This window comes from Rhinatrema bivittatum, chromosome 12 (genome assembly GCF_901001135.1).
Source record: "Rhinatrema bivittatum chromosome 12, aRhiBiv1.1, whole genome shotgun sequence".
Classification (NCBI taxonomy): Eukaryota; Metazoa; Chordata; class Amphibia; order Gymnophiona; family Rhinatrematidae; genus Rhinatrema; species Rhinatrema bivittatum.
This window is the reverse complement of record NC_042626.1, coordinates 8966849-8987343: the sequence shown is the minus strand read 5'-3', so window position 1 is coordinate 8987343 and position 20495 is coordinate 8966849. Positions and strand designations below refer to the sequence as shown.

The 20495-nt window shown below is 43.0% G+C and overlaps 1 protein-coding gene across 4 annotated transcripts in view; it reads right to left on the bottom strand.

Moving 5' to 3' along the window:
* The window catches only part of TAFA3 (TAFA chemokine like family member 3), a 128714-nt gene that overhangs the window by 52901 nt on the left and 55318 nt on the right, over positions 1-20495 (bottom strand). For all 4 annotated transcript variants that reach the window (XM_029573404.1, XM_029573401.1, XM_029573403.1 and 1 more), the window contains one exon: positions 19009-19124. In XM_029573404.1, the coding sequence (XP_029429264.1) occupies positions 19009-19123 (115 nt within the window). In that variant the 5' untranslated portion in view covers position 19124. The remainder of the gene's footprint in view (positions 1-19008; positions 19125-20495) is intronic.

The following is a 20495-nucleotide window of genomic DNA, read 5'->3' as shown; positions in this document are numbered from 1 at the left end:
AAGCTCTCCCCTCCCCCGCTGCCAATCCCCTTCATCCGTCCCTGAGCACCAGCAAAGTAATAGAATTAACATCCTCCCCAGACCAATCTTATCCCACCCATGGGTCACAAAATAGGTCGGGAGCTCCTGCCCTGCAGGCACCAGCTGGCCTAGAGGTTGTACAAGCACACAACATACGGCAGCACAGCGAATGGCTCCAGTCTCAGGGCTGGCCAGCACGATCTTTAAAATGGGACCTGGTGGGGGGTGGGCGTGTTTAATTTAATTTTTTTATTTTGGTGGCATTTGGGTGGGTGAGTGGGAGGGAGGATGTTATGGTAGCAGCAGGAGACTCAGAATGCATCAGAGCCACATTCCAATGAATTTTGTTGGCGTTTTCATTTCATTTCACTTTGTGTGAAACTTGTGTTTCATTATTTTTCATCTAACGAATGCAGGCCCCTAGTGTGGACCAGAATAAATGCCCAGGCTGGGATGGACCGCTTGGTCTTTTTGTACCGTCATCTACTGTGTTAAGATTTAACAGCAGTGGCAAATAGGAAAAAAAAAAAACCCGTGAGAATTTAAACTCCCATGCTCTCCAAAATAAATAAGCAGCTCATCTCTTTTGTATGTAAACGCAGTGCTAGCAGGACTGCAAGCAAACTGCAAAAAGCCTGAGAAATATAATGGAACAAGAACTGTGAAATTATTAACAGTTCAATGATGGCAGGTGTCAAATTTGCACCCAAGGGGGAAAAAAATGTGCTTAGAAAGACACTTGAAGGTTTTAATACAGTTTAGTAGGAAGTAACAAGGAACGATCAGCCAAGCAAATGGTTCCACCGCCTCCCTCTCTTGCAAAGGGCCACAATACTGCGGTTATATAAGTTCTTTTCTATTTAAAAAACAAAAATGCTCAGATGACAGAGTTACAGTAGAAAACATGAAATATACATTCATTCCCCTTCCCATCTATTTAAACACGACCACGTTCCCCTTTGAGGAAATGCTGAAAGCAGACGACAGGATCTCAAGCACAGCTCAGGCTCATCCTGAGCATTGGGAAAAGAACACACGAGACCCGGGCTTGACGCTCTGCTTATGTTGGGAGGGGCTGAGGATGCTATGGAGGACTCACACTCATAACGCATACTAAAAAGCAGTTTTATACTTCTAAGATTCAATCTGCTCTTAATCAATGAGTGTCAGGTCCTATTTGCTGGTAAGGGACTTGCTATCTTCCTCAAAATCCATTGAGGAGCTGGATTGTGAAGAAATGACTATCTCTAAAGGTAGCTAAGCTTCATGCTGGGCTGAATCAACACGTGTCATCTCAGCTTTCTTCCTCTGTTAATCCTGCAATAACGCTTTGGGAAAAATGTGATCCTGTCACTAGGAAAGAAACCCGGAATATAATATATATATATTGATTATTTTTCAATGAAAAACTCATCATCCTATCTTGATCCAGCTCCTAGTTTGCTTCAGAAAAAATGCACGGAGTGATTTTTTTTTTTTTGACAGATATTGTTATTACCTCACTTCAAGTAGGTTATTTTCCATCAGCTTTACAAAGATCTATGTAATGTTTGGGTACTTGCAACCTGGCTCGGCCACTGTTGGAGACAGGATACTAGGGTTGATGGACCTTGGTCTGACCCAGTGTGGCATGTTCTTGTTCTTAAGAGCAGTTATATTCCCAGTGCTTGAAAAGGAAAAATTTGGACCCTAGGGACTTTGCTGATTATCATCCAATTTCTAACTTACCATTTTTAGATAAAATTATTGAAGAAGTTCTGTCTAAACATCTATCTGACTTCTTAAACAAACACAATGTTGAATACCAGTTACTTTCCCAATAGGCTGTAAACATCTCTTGAACAAGAGAAGACAATGGAAGTTTCAGGTAAGAAAAGAAAATATTTGATCTAACTCGCATTGTTCTGTTCTATCAGAAAAGATTCAGACTACTCAAGGATATTTAATTACACCAAGATCAAAGTCTTTTTAAGGCCTAAGCAAAACTGAGTGGGAATGGTGTGAAAAGCTGAGGGAATATCTACAAACACCATCAAAGACTTGCTTCTAGTATCCAGACTTAAATGAAGCGAATCAGTAACAGACAACAATAAGGTTTTTGTACTATGATTTTTTTCTGAATACATATTGATAGTCATCAGTAGGGATGTGCATTTATTACATCTGTTTTGGCTGGTACGCACATGCCTCTCCAACTTTCTAGTACATGTGGGAAACAGAGAGCATGCGCGTGTAGTTTTTATAATGAGACACACGCATACTCTCCATTTTCCCGCATGACCTAGAACGTCAGTGAGGTATATGTGTACCCGCCAAAACAGATGTAACCAATGCACATCCCTAGTCATCAAGGACTTTGTATCTACATGGACAACATCCAGGTGTTCTTACCTAGTCTGATGCCATTTTATCCTCGCTTACAGCCTTCATGGAAGCAGTTAACAGTTGAATAATTGTCGGCAAAAGGAATAGTTCTGAATTTGAAGAAGAATGAACTCTTACGAGCCAGTTGATCTCTTTTATTCCCCATAGTTTCTGAAGTCAAAAATCTTGGGAGCTTTTATTGACACAGTCATCTATGAAACCTCATATTAAATCAGTGGTTAAGACTTAAAAATTGGATAAATGGTATATAAATATTTTAAATAAAGATCTCCATCTTTAAGTGAAGGATAATTAGAAAACTGAAATCATTATTGCCCGAGAGTGTTTTTCAATCAGTTGTACGAAGGTGGTACTTATACATGTAGATTACTTACAGAGCTTCATTTTCAGCTTCTGTTTTATTTTCCCAGGAATTTATAAACGTTTACCACAAAAAGACGACAAACTGGAGAAATTAGTTGGCAAAAATGACTCATTTTTCCAAATTTTGCTCTTGCTGTAATAAACATTAATAAAATCCTGGGAAAAATAAAATAAAAACTAAAAACAAAGGTCCCTAAGATGACTATAATTCTCTGTCTTGGTCTTCCTTCTTATGTACTGTGTGTGCCGCTACTTATTCAAAACGTGGCCTCATGCCTTATTTCTGGCTGCCAGCACATCACTCCCATCCTCAAGAACTTACATTGACTGCCTGTGCAATGCTGGGTTAAGTTTAAAACTCTGGTGTTAATATTTAAAGCCATCAGGAGGAATGTGCCAGTCTGGTTTAAGACGGCAATAACACAACAGGTTCCTCAATGAGCTCTTTATTCTGCTAACCAGGCCTTGTTGACAGCACCTTCGGTGAAGATCGTGCATCTTGCAGAGACCCGTTCAAGAGTTTTTCCTCTGGGGGGACCTACTTTACGGAATGACCTCCCTTCTGAATTATGTTATTCGACCTGTCAGATGAACGTTAAAGTATTTTATTTTTCACAGGCCTTTTTTACAGCCTACTTTGTAAGGAAGCTGAATTCGGATCACTGGAATAGAAATGCTGTAAAATAAACATACAAGCAAGCTCAGGAGCAAGATTCATCACGAGAGAGCAAGCCTCTTATCTTGCAATGATGTCGTCATGCTCCAGATTCTGGAAGGCATCACCCTGAGTTTTCCCTCTGTTGTGAGGTTTTCTTTGTTAGCCACTGCATGAAAGACGCGATGTTTTGCTTGAAAGTCACTGCCGCTACCAGCGGGGGCAGTTCTATAACGAGGCAGGGGGTAAGGCGTCCAACTCAGGTGGTAAGATTTTGAGGCGGCATAAGTGATCCCCAAAACCTTCCTGCCCTGGCCACCTCAGCCTGCATTCCAGCCAAGGCCAGCATAGACAGGAAAATCAGAAGTGCTGGCAGCACGGGGCAGCGACGTGCTGACGGGGTTCCCACTCCTGTGACAAAAGAGGCCCCTATGATGCTGCTGACATTTCCCCGCATCTGGAGGTAGAAGAAGAGGCGCTGAGGTGCAGCCAAAGGGGGGAGAGAAAGCCAGAGAGAGAGAGAGACACACACACACACTCACATGTACTAGAAAGGTAGCGAGGTGTGCGCATATCCGCCGAAACAGATGTAACGAATGCACATGTCTACTGTTTATTGTTTTATATTTCTTGATTGTATTTGCATTGCACACAGAATTTGGTTTCTTGTGATTTCCAGTTCAGTTCTTTGTTCTGTATCGAGCGAGGGTCTGGCAGTGTTCTGCTTGTGTGACCGAGGCTTGAGGTATTCTGCCTGCATGTCGTTTCTGTGCAGGGATTTACAACAACCTGGCGTTAATCTGTTTTCCTAATAGGAGGGGTATTGGTGTTTAGGGCCTGATGTAATATTTGCAGTAAGGCTTTTTCATGGTTTGAGTGCTGGCAGTTATGATATGGAAGGCTTCCTATATTGGAATTGTAGTTCAGTTTATTCCTGGCTTTCTGTGGGCCAACTCCACCCCCAGTGCACTTTGCCATAGGCCTAATACCAAATGGGATCCAGTAAACCGCCTTGGTGACTATGAGAAAGGGAGTTTATTAAGTCTATTAAACTAACCACTAGGCTAGTCCTCCTTTCCCTATAGCCTGGTTAAAGCAGCGGGCTGGGCTGCAATGCCACAGTCACTTTGCGCAACTCGCTTTACCCTCCATTGCCTCAGGAACAAACTTGTAGTGAGCCCTGTAGGGAGAGGGATAAATCTACAGTATCTGAACGTAATCCGCTCTGAAGTGGCTGACAGGCAGAATATAAATCTAATAAATAAATAACAGAGCTCCCAGGAGTGTAGCAGGGTTGTCAGCTTCTTAGAAAGAGTGACTGTTACGTCTGCCACTCCTTAGGGACCCCCGGATTCATTTTCAGGATGGAAGGGATTCTTTTTCTCCCCGGACTCCATTTTGGCTCCAGATGTGCAGGGAGCAGCGGGGGGGGGGGGGGGGGGTGGATACTCACCTTGCCCTGCCTTACCTTATCACACACAGTGGGAGCATTTAGCCAAGCAGAAAAATATTGTGCTCCATGGCTCTCGGGTCTTAGGGGCCCATTGTAGGCACCAGAAGGGCCCGATCAGCTGAAGAGAGGGAAAACAGCTAGGAAGCTTCACAAAAGGGAAAGCCACTTCATTCTTCTGCTCTTCACCCTGCCCGTCCCCACCCGCACTCCCAGTGCGGATCAAGAGCAATTCCCAACAGGCCAGCTTCCAGATGTTTAAGCAAGAAGCACCAGGGAATGAAGGAGCCTGCTACAGATTGCAAGGGGGGGGAAGGAGAGGGCTGGCAAACAGCTGGACAGGTCTGGGACCCCCACTCCGGAATAATTAAGCGGAGGGAGCAGGGAGAGAGAAACACATCCCGAGCGAGCGAGCCCAGCCGAGACGATGGGCCGCTCCTTCCTGCAAAGCGCACAGATGTTGAAGCTCCAGGATGCAACTGAGCAAATCTTGAGGGAGCAATAAGCCCAGCTGTTGGTACCTAATGGCAAGTGGATGCCCTTCAGCCTTCACGAGGTCCCTCGGCTTGCTTGCCAGCTCTCCATCTGTGCCAGATACAAAGTTCTTTTCTTTGTAATTCGGGACGTTTGCTGCCGACATGCAGCTGACCCTCTGCCTCTGCTGAGCCTATTATGGGTGGGATTGGGGGAAAACCACTTCTGTGGGGGGCTCCCTCCGCTATCTGCACGGAGGGGCTTGCTCCCCTACTGGGGGAGGAAACCCACAGAGCTCCTGCTGCATGCGCCAACCCCCAAATTATGGCCACGATAATTATACCAGCAAATTGTACTCTCCTTCGGAAGCTGGCATGGCACTGCTCACCCCCTAACCCCGTGCACTTCTCCTAGCCAGCTTTGGGGGGGTCAGCTACGTTTCATGGCTGCTTTCATGTCAAACAACGTCCAGCAAGAAACACCGAAGCCACCTCTGTGTTAGCGAAGAAAAGCAGGGGAAATCGGTGGCGAGTTTCTGCTCATATTTATAAATCAATCACGTAAGAAATAAATATGGCATTTACATTCCCCAGGGGAAACCCAGGCGCTGCCAGAGGAAGCAACGCAGCCAACGTACTCTTCAGAGGCCTGGACCTGGCTCCTCTGCATCCTCCCGCTGGCCCCTGCGTTTTACCTGGGTCTGGGCCCAGCAGCAGCTGGAAAGTTAAGGGGAGCCCCTATGATTTACTGGGAGGCTCACTGCACCCACATCACGGCAGCCACATCCCGGCAGCCAGCCGCTGCAAAAGAGCATTGCAATTTTAGGATACCCTGCTGGAAGAAAACCTTCTCCTAATATATTGTTATCGTTCCTTCAGCCTGAAAACGCCTCCCATCGATGCAGTCCGAAAAATGCAAATCAGATTATGCGCTGGACACGGAGACTACAGGGGCCTCTCTGAGAAGCATTGTGCAGCTTTCTTCCTTCTGCAGGGCCTCTTACATCTTATCCTGCAGAAACAGAGGACAGCAAGGCCTGGGCGGGAACGGCGGAAGGCTGCGCGGCTCGGTGCGTGCAAGATGCCGCGCAGGTTATAAAACCAGGTGTACATGTGCGCCCCCTTTTAAAATCTATCCCTATGTGCGCACTTTCCTGAACAAAACTCTGAGTAAATTATCAGGTGAAACAGCCTGTGGGGAGTTTTGGTGGGATAAGTATCGAAGGGAAAGTACACGTGCACTTCTCCTTTGAAATCTGGTGTAAAGCCAGAGAGTAAAAAACGTACCTGCAGACTCTACAGTTACAAAGAGATCCTCTTAATGTCAATGGGATGCACTTGTTCATACAATGCTTTCGATGTACATTAAAAAAAAAATTAACAGGAGGCTTAATGCTCCAGTTTTGGCAATGGTCATAATGTAACTGAGTTCCTCTACCCTCTTTTGAGTTGATTTTTATAGGAGCTATGTACGTAAAATTAGCCTATACATGAGCAGGTATCTTGTACTCGTGCACCTGCTATTTTCTAAACATCAAAACCGGGCAAATATTTTCAATTTAGTGCACAGATTTATCTGCAGAAAAATGGGCAGCCTAGGGGCGTTCCGGCTGGGGCCTTAGAGAATGGCGTTTATAAAAGACTTGCACTAATACGTTATGGAGCTTACGGGTGCAATTGATATCAGACTCATCTGTTGTCTGCTACTGTTCTGGGTAAACTGAGGGAGAGTTTAGGGTCAATTAGTAGGAGGGTCTTAATGAACCGGGTACGGACCGGATGAACCAGTGGAAGTATTGGCAAATGGACGATTTCAATTATGCACGCATCTTTGAAAATATACTGACTACCACATATAAATCGGGTTTTACGTAAACAAGTTCTATTTTTTGCATGTAAAACGTACATGCGTACGTTTATAAAATAGGTAGAAAACAAAACATACACGCTGTCGATGCACTGCAGATATTCACACATAATGAACATATGTGTATTTTATAATCTGCATGAACCCAATCCATGCAGGTTAAATAATACTGTAGTAGAATGTATAAGCATGTATATGGGGCCATGTGGAATTGTTTGAAAGTTATCCTCTCATTAGGCAGCTTCTCAGGCTTAGCCTAAAGGTCCAGAAGGAACTGTCTTTACGTCATGACTCAGACCCTTGGATCTTGGCCACAACACTAAGTTCATATATCGTAACTACAAAATGCCTGCCCTGGGGGTCTCAGGGCATAGCCAGGCCTGGATCAACCTGTTCGGGATGACCTAGGTGAGGTGGCAACACTTGCTCATGCAGATCACATATTTGAAATTAATATGTTGGAGTGTGAATGTGGTCTAAGCCAGGACATGGCTATCTTTCTCACCGTCTAGCCAAAATATTTAGAAGGGCTGGTGATTGCCGAGGATAATTTGGGCATGGAAATGCTGCAGACTTCAGCAGACATGAAGACGTAAAGCTGGTCTAAAAAGCCTAAAAGGGCAAAATAGTTAGATGAATATAACAATAGAGATAGAGACATGGGAGAAAAAAAGTCTGTTTTCCTTATTTAGCTACATATTTCTTGAGTGGGCATATTAGAGGAAGTTAGTAACACTATGATCGAGAATTAACAAGCTGGCAAACTAATTCAAGTGAACACCTGCTGCAGGATACACAAAAGCAGACTCTTAATTGTATCTGGTTAAAATAAGCAGGTACCTAAGGTCAGTGCTCTCTGCTTTCTGTTGCTCTGTAAAAGAGAAACGTGCCCTGCCCTCCTGTACTGTGGTAACCATAATCCATTAAGGAAGATCAATAAAAGATTTCCAGAGAGCGTGACTAATTACTCTCATGTATTGTTAAACACTCAGGAGCCTCTTCACCAAGGGCTGATTCAAGGCTCTGCTCAAGCACCTAGAGCTTGTGTGGAGAGAGACCTTGTGCGCCAGCAAAGTCCAAACTGGATTCTAGGCGAGTGGCACATGCCCAAGCAAACGGCTTGAACGTGGTCCTAAGGAAATCCGCTTTGCACACACGAGACAGAGCCTTGGACTGGAATGAAATGGGCTGCACAGACCAGGGACTCGTGGCCTCCAGTGCTGGACACGATAGATCAAGGTAGAGCCGGTCTGCAGGAGGGCTGCCCAATAATGCAGGGTCTACACCAGAAGCCCTGTAAACTGAGACTGTGAATACCCTAGAGGGAGCGAGGAGACAGGGAGATCTGGTAGAGACAGGCAGATACCTGGGAAGTGCACAAAGGCGGAGTTCTAGGAGAAGGGATCAGCATAGGAGGCTATGACCGGATATTCAGGGGCAACACCAGAAAATATTGTTTCCATGGGGAGGAGTGGTGGATGTTTAGAAACTTCCCGGAGTGGGTGGTGGAGACTAAAATAGTAAGGGGCTTCAAGGGGCATGGGATAAGCACATATATAGGGGTCTGCACTAAAAAAAAAAAAAAAAATTCATTGTTTCATTTTGTTTTTATTTTTATGGGCGTTTTTTTTTAATTTTGTTTGATATTTATTTCAATAACCAAAATGAACAGAGACTAACACCTAAAGGAACAAAATAACCAAAAGGAAACCAAAAATCAACAAAATAACCAGCTCCCAACCCAGAATTTTTAAACTGAACCCCTCTCCTCACTCGGGGCCTCTTCCCTCCTTCCACGTGGTGTCTGCAGTGGGATCCGCAGCCACTCCTGCCCCACCGGGTCTCGACGTGAGCCTGGGCCTGAGCACCTCCCACAGACCTGTTAAATCGCCAGCCGGCTCAGCTTCTTTGTCCAAAGCCCAGTGTTAAACCATGAATTCTCATTAAAGCAAGGGGCACACCAAGGATGATCAGCGCTAATGAGTTCAATTTAAAGTTGCCGACAACATCTTACTAATAGGCCTAGGAGGAGAAACAAACCATGGTCACCAATTAAAGCTTGTCAGCCTCCGTGAGGAATTAATTTTCTGATGAGTCATTCGTCACCAGAAAGTTGCTCCCTGTGTCGTTTGCAAATGTCTTAATCTGGAGGGCTGATTTATGCAACTGCTCAGGCCCAGTTGCAGCTTGGCGAAGGGCCGCTAATCACACTGCATTAGCATGCCACCCAGCACACTGATTTCAGCCATTTTAACTTTACTGCAAAGATTAATAGGGGGTTTCTTATTAACCTACTATCCTTGACTCAAGAAGCAGAAAAAAAATGAAGAGTATTTTTTACCTCTATAAAAAAAAAAAAAATCTTGTAAATACCTACTGTAAGCAGGTCCACACCGTGAGGAGAAGGCACAGTGGCTGTCCTCGAGATTAGCTTAATGTCCATCACTGGCGAATGAGGAGAAGAGATCGTTCAGAACTGGTGAACTATAACGGAGATGTGAAAATATCCTGGAGGTCTCTCCTACGCATTTACCTTCATAGTCTATCCTTAACGCCTAACGAATGGCCATGGGGTGCTCAGTTTGTAACAGAAATAGTTTTTAATTGAAAGGATGTTAAATTAAGGCACTGCAGTGACCACAGACAGAACATCACATATTACCTACACTCCAGAGGCAGCATCCCTGATCCACTGCTAGCCCGAGCCTGGAGGAAGAGTAGCGGTAACCAGGTCAGGAGGGGGGAACCAGGGACGGGTCCTCCCGGGTGACAGCACAAAGCAGTGCCGCCGGCCAGCCTCAGGGTACGGCCTTTCCCTAGAAATGCAGCTCTTGCCGGCTGCTGCCCTTGTGATGTCATTGTCCGGGGCCCAATTAACTTGCAACGAGAAGCAGAACCGCGACCCCACTTTTGTCCTATAATGAAACTTCAGGAGTTCTAACCGCAAATTTTTTAAATTTATTTTCATCTCCCCTGGAATGATACATCGGTGCTGGATTCTCTCGCACCTTGCATAAAAAAAGTTATCCAGCGATAATGATGGGCAGGAGGTTTCGAGACCTTCATCAGATGAACTCGCTAGATCTGACATCTTAAATAGAAGATGACTATTTATATGTTGGAGCTTTTTATTTTTTCAATTTAATTTTAATTAACACATGATGGGAAACCAGACGAACATACAGGAAGAGGTCAGAAAGTCCTGTGTAGCGCTAATCTACTGCTACAGCAAGAGAGAAGGGAAAACATTTACAGCAAACGGCCGAGAGCTTTGCAGGACCAAGGAACATTTCCCTGCCGGCGCTGCGAGTTTCCAGCACAGGCGGCAGGCGCTGTGCGCGTCCACACGTGCCAGCCGGAGCCCTGGAATGCAAGTCAAGAATTACACCAGACATAATTGTGCAGTGCTGCCCTCCTGTGCACCTGTTCTGGGTTAATAACAGGCAGGCGGGGGTAGTAAAGCTCAGGCAGTCACAGCAGAAGATGCATCTGGGAAGTGAGCAATAAGGATAAGTGCTATGGCATTAAAAAGGCTTCCGCTGCCCAGGAAAAAAACGAGGAGAAGGGTGGTCGGAGAGTCAGGTGAAAGGTCAAGTAACTGCAGTAGATATCTAAAGTTAACCCCTTCAGAGCTGTAAATGTCACGCGGTTCCAAAAGTACATATGCCAAAGAGCACAGCCGATTTCTGGGTAGGCCGCCACGCAATGTGATTAGAAGTACAGCGCTCATACGTTTAGCCATGTGGAGGACGGGCAATTTACAAAATCCCTTTTACCCTTTGGAAAAGTTACCGGCCCAAGCCTAATTCATTTCCAATATTTCTAAAATCAAGGTGGACACAGGGTCGCCAACTGGCACCATTCTTTTTGGGACAGGCCGATGCAGTCTTGGTTTCACCCCAGTGTATGCAGGGACTTGTAGTCCTGGAATAAGAACTAGAAGTTCATGCACGTAAGAAGGTAAAAATCAGGGCTGGATCAATACATCCGGAAACATTGGAGCCAGATGAGCGTCGGTTGTTGGACCCGCTGACAGCCACCTCTACCGCTAATAAGGAGGCTCTAGGGGTCCCTTATTAGCGTGACACCTACTTTAAATACAGAATCGCGTGCCCAGGAGAGATGCCTGGGTGCACGTCAGGAGAGCGGGTGCTCAACACGGAGCACCGGCTCTCCCACACTTTTTACAGAATCGGCCTGCTAGCTGGATAATTTCTTCAAATTTAATGGAATTGCAAAACACGCGCAAGTTCCAATGTCCGAGGGATTTGCTCTCATTATCGTTTTGAGTCAGGAAGGAACTTATAGCCTTTTCTCCTTTTTATTTGTCTGTCTTTTTGTGCCGCCTTCCCTTATTTATTTATTTATTGGAATTTAGAAGTCGCCTACCCTTAATCAGGCCGTAAGCGGCATTCAACAATTAAAACATTCCACAGTAATGCAACAAATAAATCAATATAATGTGCAATAAAAAATCATGACAACAGGTAAAATCAAGTTTCTTTAAGAGTTTATCAGACACAAAATTAGCAAGGCTCAAGTTCAACCAGAGCCATAAGAGACCAATATCCATTGGAAGCTTAGGATCCTGCTTACAAGCCTAAATCTAGGCAAATGAATAGCAGGATCCTAAGCTTCCAATGGAAATTGGGCTCTTATGGCTCTGAAAATCAGTGCTCAGCTCCTAACTTTATTTCCCTGCCCCTACAGCCACCCAACTTTTTAGGCTCCTAAATTCAGGCACTCAGCCCTAGCAAGTTTTCAAAAGGGCCAATTTAGGAGCCTAACTCCCAAAGTTATGAGCCTAATCCCTTTCAAAATTGAGCCCCTAATTATAAGAAAACAGAAAACTGCCTTAAGAGAGCTTTATAAAAAGTTCAATCTCATATTTCATGAAAATAAAAAAAAAAACAAACAAACAAGCAGCTGCAACTCATTTCTAGACATATTAAACTAAAAGCTGCAATAAAAAGGGGGAAAAAAATAGGCTTTCCAGGCTTTTCGGAAGTCAGTACAATGTAGTCTAATATCCTTTGAAATGTATTCTGTCCCTACGTATAAAGGAGGAAGCCTGTTTCTCAGTTTCAATGTATTTTATCTCACTTTCTCTGGTCTTAATCAAGTTTCGCCTCTGTCCTCTTATTGGCGGGCAAAAGTCAATTTAAAACCAAAAGGCTTCAACCAACAAAAGCACAGAGGATCCAGTAAAGCAAGTAGATGCAGGATGCCGCCAACTATATTCCTCATGAGAAGGGACCTGCAACATTTTAATAGATCAACCATCCTAGGAGAATTCTGATAGCAAAAGAACTGGTTTTGTGTTTCCGAAACGTACCCAGTATTCTCTATGGAAACTTTTAAGAAAAGTGCCAAAACGTGTGCAGTAAACACTGTAAAATCTATTGGATTATTTTTGCACCAGAACAGGAGATCAGTTTGTGATCTGTGATCATTTCTACAACAACTACAAAACCTTTATTAAATGTGTCCTTTCTACCAAGTCTTAAGCATGGGCTGTAACTCTGATATCTTTGTGAACCAGGATATCAGAGGGCACAACAGGTGGCCTTCAGGAAGTCATACAGCTTTATTGTATCTCTCTGTTCAATGTAGTGCAATATAGTTCAAGTTAGCTAATAATGTTCTTTCCTGATTTATGCTATGCTTGCTATGAAGCTACTATTTAGATTATATTAAGAATAAAAGATATGTAAACAAATTTGTACAAGGTTGTACATCAGTAGTCATTTTGGCTCCATGGACAAGATAAAGATAATTATAATTGATAGAAAATAGATATAATGATGTGTGACCTTTTTCTATCACTAATAAAACGTGTTGTGCTTGTAGATAATTTCAAATAGAACCTGACCTGTTGAATGGTCAGGACCTACAACCTATGAAATTTGAATAAAATGCAAAGATGTAACTGTAATTGGTTAAGATAAAATTATTTTAATGTTTTGCTTTATCATACAGACCTTGTGTATAGAGACATTTTATAAGATTGATTGTAGTTACTGGATTTTGAGACTGCCCACTGAGAGCCTGTTCGAAGTGTGGTTTTCTGCCATGTGATTTTTTCCTATGTGAATATTGCACATCAATTAAACTTGGTAGATTTGTACTACAACAAATTCATTCTTGTCTATTTTAAAACTGTGGTGAGAATCACTGGGGTCTTTAGAAAACGAGAGAAACATCTTAAAATCCCCACGGTCTGATTCACCATTATATGGAATGGTACAGTTCATGTACTTTTTTGGGATCTTCTGAGTACCTGGAACCTGGACTGGCCACTGTCAGAGACAGGATTCTGGGCTCCATTGACCCAGCAAGGCTTTTCTTATGTTCTTATGGGGTTATTTTGACAAGACCCTTTACCTGGCTTCATGCCCATTCTGAATGCAAAAGCATTTTTATGAACCAGCAGCTGAGTAGGAAAAAATAGTGTCTTGCTTCTGGACCAGTAAGGAGACACCACACCATGGGGAGTGGCAGGTCTCTAAGACTGCATGGGGTGAGAACTGCTTCCTGGTCCCTCGAAATACAGAAGGTCTTATTCCATAAAGATTATTTCCATAGGCACAGAATGGGATTAGGTCATTCAGGAATATGGCCCATTGTCTCTCCAGCTCTAGATACATACGGCATTCACAGACTACTCCATGAAACCGGCGATGTTAGTCCAAGATATCGGTGAAGCATCTTAAGCAGTTGTCTAGTGCTTAAAGCCCTGAATGCATGTTTCAACAGGTGAATAAAGGCTACCCTTGGTGGAATACATTAGGACACGAGTTCAGAAAACAGGACATGAAATTATCAAATCATCTGAGCTACCTAAAATAGGGTAACTTATTTCAAATTCAGTTTAATTTTCCATCTAGCATACGTCTACAAAAATAGGGGGGGGGGGGGGGCGCAGAAATATGTATTATATAGTTTGAAGATCACAGACTCATTTTGTTTAATTGCTTGATTAATTGTTGCAATATATTACTAGGATTTCTGCATCTGGCTCAATGGTGTATGAGGGGAGGTTCAGCTCCCGCAGTGTCCTCATACACTTAGAATCAGGTTTTGTTCTGTGGTGTCCTAGTTATAGCTAAGTCTTTGTCTCTTGTTTCTCCGCGAGTTGTTTTAATCCAGCCATGTCTTTCTGTCTTTGCCAGAGAATGGTTTCTGGGGTTGATGGCATGTGGCGAGCACAAAAATAAAATAAAATAAAATAAAACAGGGCATCAAAAGTAGGCCAGCAATGAAAGCTTGCTCAAAATAGGTAATGCGGTCCAGTGCCTCGCATGAGGAACCCCGGACTGGGGGCATCTTATAAATTCTATATAAAGAAGTACAAAAAACTTAAATGAAACGCAGGCTTTTACCAACAGATATTTAACTTGGGAGTTTTACAGAGAGGGCGACGGGTGACCAGCAGACGTGACAGAATGCAAGCATGCGTGAGCCAGACAGAGGACGGTGCTGCTAAGGGCAAGGCAGGGATATGCCCAGAGATTAAGTAGGGTCTATAGTGACACAGGAAATACAGGAAACTGGGCAGACTGTAAGAGCCCAGAAGGTTCTCATCAGGCATCAGCTACTGTGATATCATTTTATTTAAGGTTACTATATGTGCCTTTTTGTAAACCGCTGTGATGGTAAATAACTTAACGACGGTATGGAAAAGATTTTAAATAAATAAATACAAAAATCGTGCTTGCTGACCTATTTGTTCAGATTAATTTCCTCATAAAAGCAATCAGATTACAGAACAAATCACCACTAAGTATAACATAATATTGTTGTGTTTTAAGGCTTATTTACTCTTCTATTTATTTAGTTGTATACCACTTTGATGTGTCTAGAAGAATTGTGGTAAATCAAATCAATAAAACTAAACTACGTAAAACTCGAGGAGGGGAGTGGATGAGTTGTGTTGGATCGATTACAGAAACGTATATGCTTCATCTACCTAGGATGATAGACAACCAGTGAGGAAGACTTGGATAAGAAGTGGTATCTGACCAGTGGTCCAGCTTCCACAGCTGGTGGCTTCATTTATCCTTGCAGCCTTGACCAGAATAACTGGGCAGACAGCATGGGCCCACTGGTTTTTTTTCTGCCATCATCTACTCTGTTAGTTACACCTGCAAGTTACTTCAAAAACGAACCCTCGTGCTCCAGCATCCCTTCCATATTGTCTATCCAAAAAACTATTAAGCTTCAGACCCCAACAGGGTTGTCTGGAAGCTCACCTGAAAGAAGGATCTCTGCTTCTGCGGAGTGCCTCCGTTTTATCCCGTAGCAGCACACTGCCCCGTCATGGGGTAATGAGAACGTGGCAATAGTTGCTGAAGGTGCCAAAAAAAAGGGTAGCTCCCAGAGGCAATGGGGGAAACCATCTTTAAGATGGAATGAGTTTGGAACTAACTCAGATCAAAACATAAAAAAAAAAAAAAAATTTTAAGCCCTTGTTCTCAATTCCAGTGAAAGTATGAACCTAGTTGGACACCAAGAGCAGGAGCCTCCCCCAGTAATGGCCCATGTGCCCCTAAAGTACTTTTGATCCATGACAACATTTCTGGCTGCAGCAACTGAACAGCCAGCTTGGGTGCTGCTACAATTCTTACTTTCCAGTGCTGCTGTGGTGAAGAAACGTTAGGTTGCAGCCTGCTTTTTAGCTTCACTACAGCAGTGAAAAATGAAATGTTCTTAAGAACAAGAAGTGCATTTGCAAATCACATTTTCATCGACTTTTCTATGTGCTAAGGGAAAGATAAACAGCACTGCAGTGCATCAGCCCTGCTGACAACACCAGAACAAACAGCAGAAACAGTGTCTACTGCATTCGCCAACATTAAGCACCATGCTGCGAGCCACTAAAGTGGATTTTCTTTTGTCCCTGCTCCCACAGGCTGCGCTGCTACCAAAAATAAGCCCTGCAACACCCCCCTCCCCCATTCGTGAAGCAGTATATCTCCAAACTACTACGGCGCTACTCTCCTGGCTTTAACAAATCTGCTAACTCTGTGCTATAGGAAACATCAAACAAGGACCGCAATGTCTGTCTTATCTGCCCTAAGGATTGGTTGGTATTTGTTAGAATTGAAGCCAAAAATTTCACCAGAAATTTCTATTTCATTTCATTTGGAAAACAAGATAAAAAGAAATGAAAAACATACAAAAGGCATTAATTCTTCTAACATCCGACCCTCCCCTACTACAAAAAAATTGAAAGTAGTTTGGGCCAGGCCTACCCCAATGAACGCCTTACACCCCTCCCCCCCACTCAACCCTGCTCAAAAAGAGGCCTTAACCCATCCATGGGGTTTGCCAAAGTCTGAAGAGAGCAAGAACCATCCCCAGTTCAAAGTGGCGCTGGCGAGCTCTGCCCCTTTTGGACTTGGTTGACCCACATGGACGAAGAGGTGAAGGCATCAGAGGGGACAGGTCCAGCCTTTTACATTTTTTTAATTTGCCAGAAGCAGGATGAGGCGCAGGGCTTGGGAACCTGATGTCATTTTTTTATTCATTTATGGCGTTAACGCCATAACACATGCGATAAGAACAGTAGCGCATGGCGCAAATGCAAATTTTTGGAAGGGGTGGGATTAGGGAGGAGTTTGGGCAGGATTTATGAAAATGAGATGCTATCGCATGATTTTAACGTCGAAAATAATTGCACCTTTTTTCTTGGCGTTAATCTGTTCGATGTGCCCAAAATGGCCGAAATGCAATTCACGATAAATTTTTAGAATTGCATTTTAGCCATTTCTGGGCTTGGGAAGGGAGAGAGAGACTCTGGGGAGGCGCTCACAGTATGCAACTATTTATATCTCTAAGGAAAGGCCATCTATTAGCTCGAGGTGAGGTGGTAGTTTTTTTATTATTATTATTTATTTATTTATTTAAATACTGTCAATCCATATGATCAATCTTGGCAGTTTACAGTATATATTGAATAACAAAATAACAGCATACACAATTCTAAATTACAATAAAATTATTGCACTATGTTATCTCACACTAGCTTGATGGTGCCCTATTACAGAGTCCATCAAGCTAGGGTGAGAGAAATAGTACAAAATTTCATTTTTGTGAGACTTCCCTCGCTCCGAATGATGTCAAATCTTCACCGAGGTGTACTGTGCTGTTCGTTCGTCTCATCCTACATGAGAAACTGGCCCCTAAACCCTAAACCACCATCAAAACCTCACCTCGAGCTCATAGATAGCCGTCCTATACAGATACTTCACTACTATGAAGGCCGTGTACATAGATGTGAAAATAGGAATTATCGCACCCTGTGATAAGTTAACCCTCCATGCGATACTACCGATGTGAAGCAAGGTCATTTTAAAATTTCCATAAACCCGCCCCTTTTTCTTATTGCGGGCATTATCCATGCGTTACTAATGCATTTTGATGAATCTAGGGTTTAGTTTGGTGAGGGAGGGGGAAGATTCTTAGTTTTTCATTCATTTGTAATTTATCTGGTTTCAGATAAACGAAATAAATACAAATGAAATGAGAAACCAAAATAAAACAAAACGATTAGAAGTTCTGCCATCCCCTGGCCTCCAAGGAACTAGCGGCGTCTGGGTGTGTGCTGGCAGCGCTCTCTTCCTGTGGCAAGTACCTCCCTTTGTAGCCAGGAGTGGAGGGATGCACAGATATGTGTATATGTATCTGCTGACACATACATATAGAAAGGGCTGGAAACTCATCTAACCTGCTTCCTTTTCCAATAGATGCTCAGATTACAGACTCCGAGTTGTGGTTCTTCTAGGACCAAGAAAACAGAGTCCAAAGCACGTACGTGATAGCGCAGTAGGGATACACTTTTGTTGAAACAAAATGGGAAATTTTAATGAAATTTCCCATTCTGTTTCACTTTGCTTTCAAAAACAAATGAAATTGTGTTTTGCTTTTTTGTTTTTTTTTTTTTTTTTAATTATCTGTTCCCTGACTTGCCAAAAAATAAAGAACCCACACCTCCTGAGCTGTTTCCCAATGCCCCCAGCCTCCCCATTAAAATCCGTTTAAATCATCCCCAGTCGCTCCTGCCCTGCTGCTGCCACCGTTCCAGACATAGGCCACCCCCTTCGTTACCTCCTTCCCTACGGAACGGGCTGGCCCGAGTCTGGCTGTCGCCATTTTGTATGGAAGAAAAGTTCTAGCAACGAGGAGTGATTTAAACAGATTTTAAGGACTTCATGGGGTGAGAGGGTCCAAGGGAGGCTGCGGGCATCAGGGAAGGGACTTGGAGGGGTTTTTTGTTGGGTTTTTTTTGTAAGGAATGGACAATTTTTTTGCTTTATTTTGTTTTTAGATTCTTATTGCATTTTATTTATTTATTATTTCAAATAAGTGAAGCAAGAGAAAAAAAGGAATGAAACATTTAAAATGAAAAACGAAATCTGCGTATACCCCATTATTACAGACAGGACTGCTAACGTAAGACTCTTATATTTTCAAGGCTCTCCTAAGGTGAAACAAGAAGTTTTACGTTTCTAAGTTGAGCAAAGTGCTTACGTTCCAACCTAACTTGTTTTCCAAAAAAAAAAAAAGTCTTATTTTCTTGCTGGCTCATTTCCCCTACCCATTGACCCCTTCTCTCAAAATATGAAACCCAATACATAAGAAGTTCTGACAACCCCATGCAACCTCTGGCCCCCGTGAACATCCTTGGAATGAGACAGGTGGAGGTGCCCTCAGCTGTCTTTTGTATTGGATAAAACAGGATATGGCACAAGAATACGACAACAGAGTACAGCAGCACAGTATTGCCTCCTACCGGAATGGATTCGGTGATGCGTTGATGCCAATGTTAATCTTCCCCATAGTGTAATAAGGCAGACAGTGAACACTAATATCCATTTGCCCAGACTTTGTAAGTCTCTTTCACTCATTCTGAAAAAGAGAGAGAAAAAAAAATAATACAATCATATATTGGGGAGGGGTAAAGAAATCCAAAGACTATGCCATGGCGGAGGGAAAGAACTGGCAGGGCCTGAGCGAGGTTATAATCATTATTATTACTACCAGAAGGTAACTAATCAATATAACAAGAGGAGAAGGTTAATATTAAGGATGTGCATTCATCACATCCGTTTCGGTGGGATATTCTCTCAATATTTCATAAAGCAATTTATAAAGCAGACTACACTGCCCTTGATGACATCATACATATCCACTGTTCTCTACGCACAACAAGAGACTACACTGCCCTTGATGACATCATACATATCCACTGTTCTCTACGCACAACAAGAACAACTAGTAAACTTCAACTAGTGATTCCATCACTTCCACATGCCAAACTGTCTTCCACCAGAAACAGAGCCATCTCCATCATTGGCCCAAAGTTATGGAATTCGTTACCTCACTACCTAACCGTTCAAGAAAACATAAAATCTTTTAAAAAAGACCTAAAAGCCTGGCTACTCAGCCAAACTATTAATGACAGCACACACAATGATCTTAAAATATAATCCCATAGCCTAACATTCAATCTCCCCCCTATGACAATCTCTCCTGCTTTCAAGCTACAGATGTCTCCTTTTATGATTTGAACTCAGATATTTCAATGTACCTATCCTTTTGCATATCTTGTTTTGTTTATACTACATTATATGCCAGTTCTCAGTTTATTGTTAAAATTAAATTTTTAATGTAACAGGTTGTTATAAATGTAAACCGGAGTGAAGGCAACTCTGCTATACCTCGGTATATAAAAAATGCTAAATAAATAAATATAAATAAATAAATAAAACGGATAATATGCGTGTATCTCGTTATTAAGAATTCATGCATGCTCTCCGTTACCTGCCGAAACAGACGCGACGATTGCACATCCCTAGTTAATATCATGCTTACATTCATAAGAGCTATCAGTGTCCAGAAGGAGGAGGTAATATTAATACTGTACAGATCTCCGGTGAGAGCCCAGCTGGAATATTGTGTCCACTTCTGGAGACCATACTTCCAAAAAGGACAGTGAAAATGTGGAGGCAGATCAAAGGAGAGCCACCAACATGGAGCATGGCCTGCACTATAAGCTTCGCAGGGCTGAAGATGTACTCTAGAAGACATTCAAGAAAAGGGAGATATGATAGAAATATTCAATCAGAGCTGGGCAAGCCCTGCTTCTGGCTCAGGCTTGGCTCTTAGACTTGTGGATTCTGTAAATATTATCCAGTCCCGGGGTGGAGAGCAGTAAAGGACAAAGCATAGCTGCTATCAATGGCTTCAGGCCTGTTCTCATATTATGCAGGGAACTTT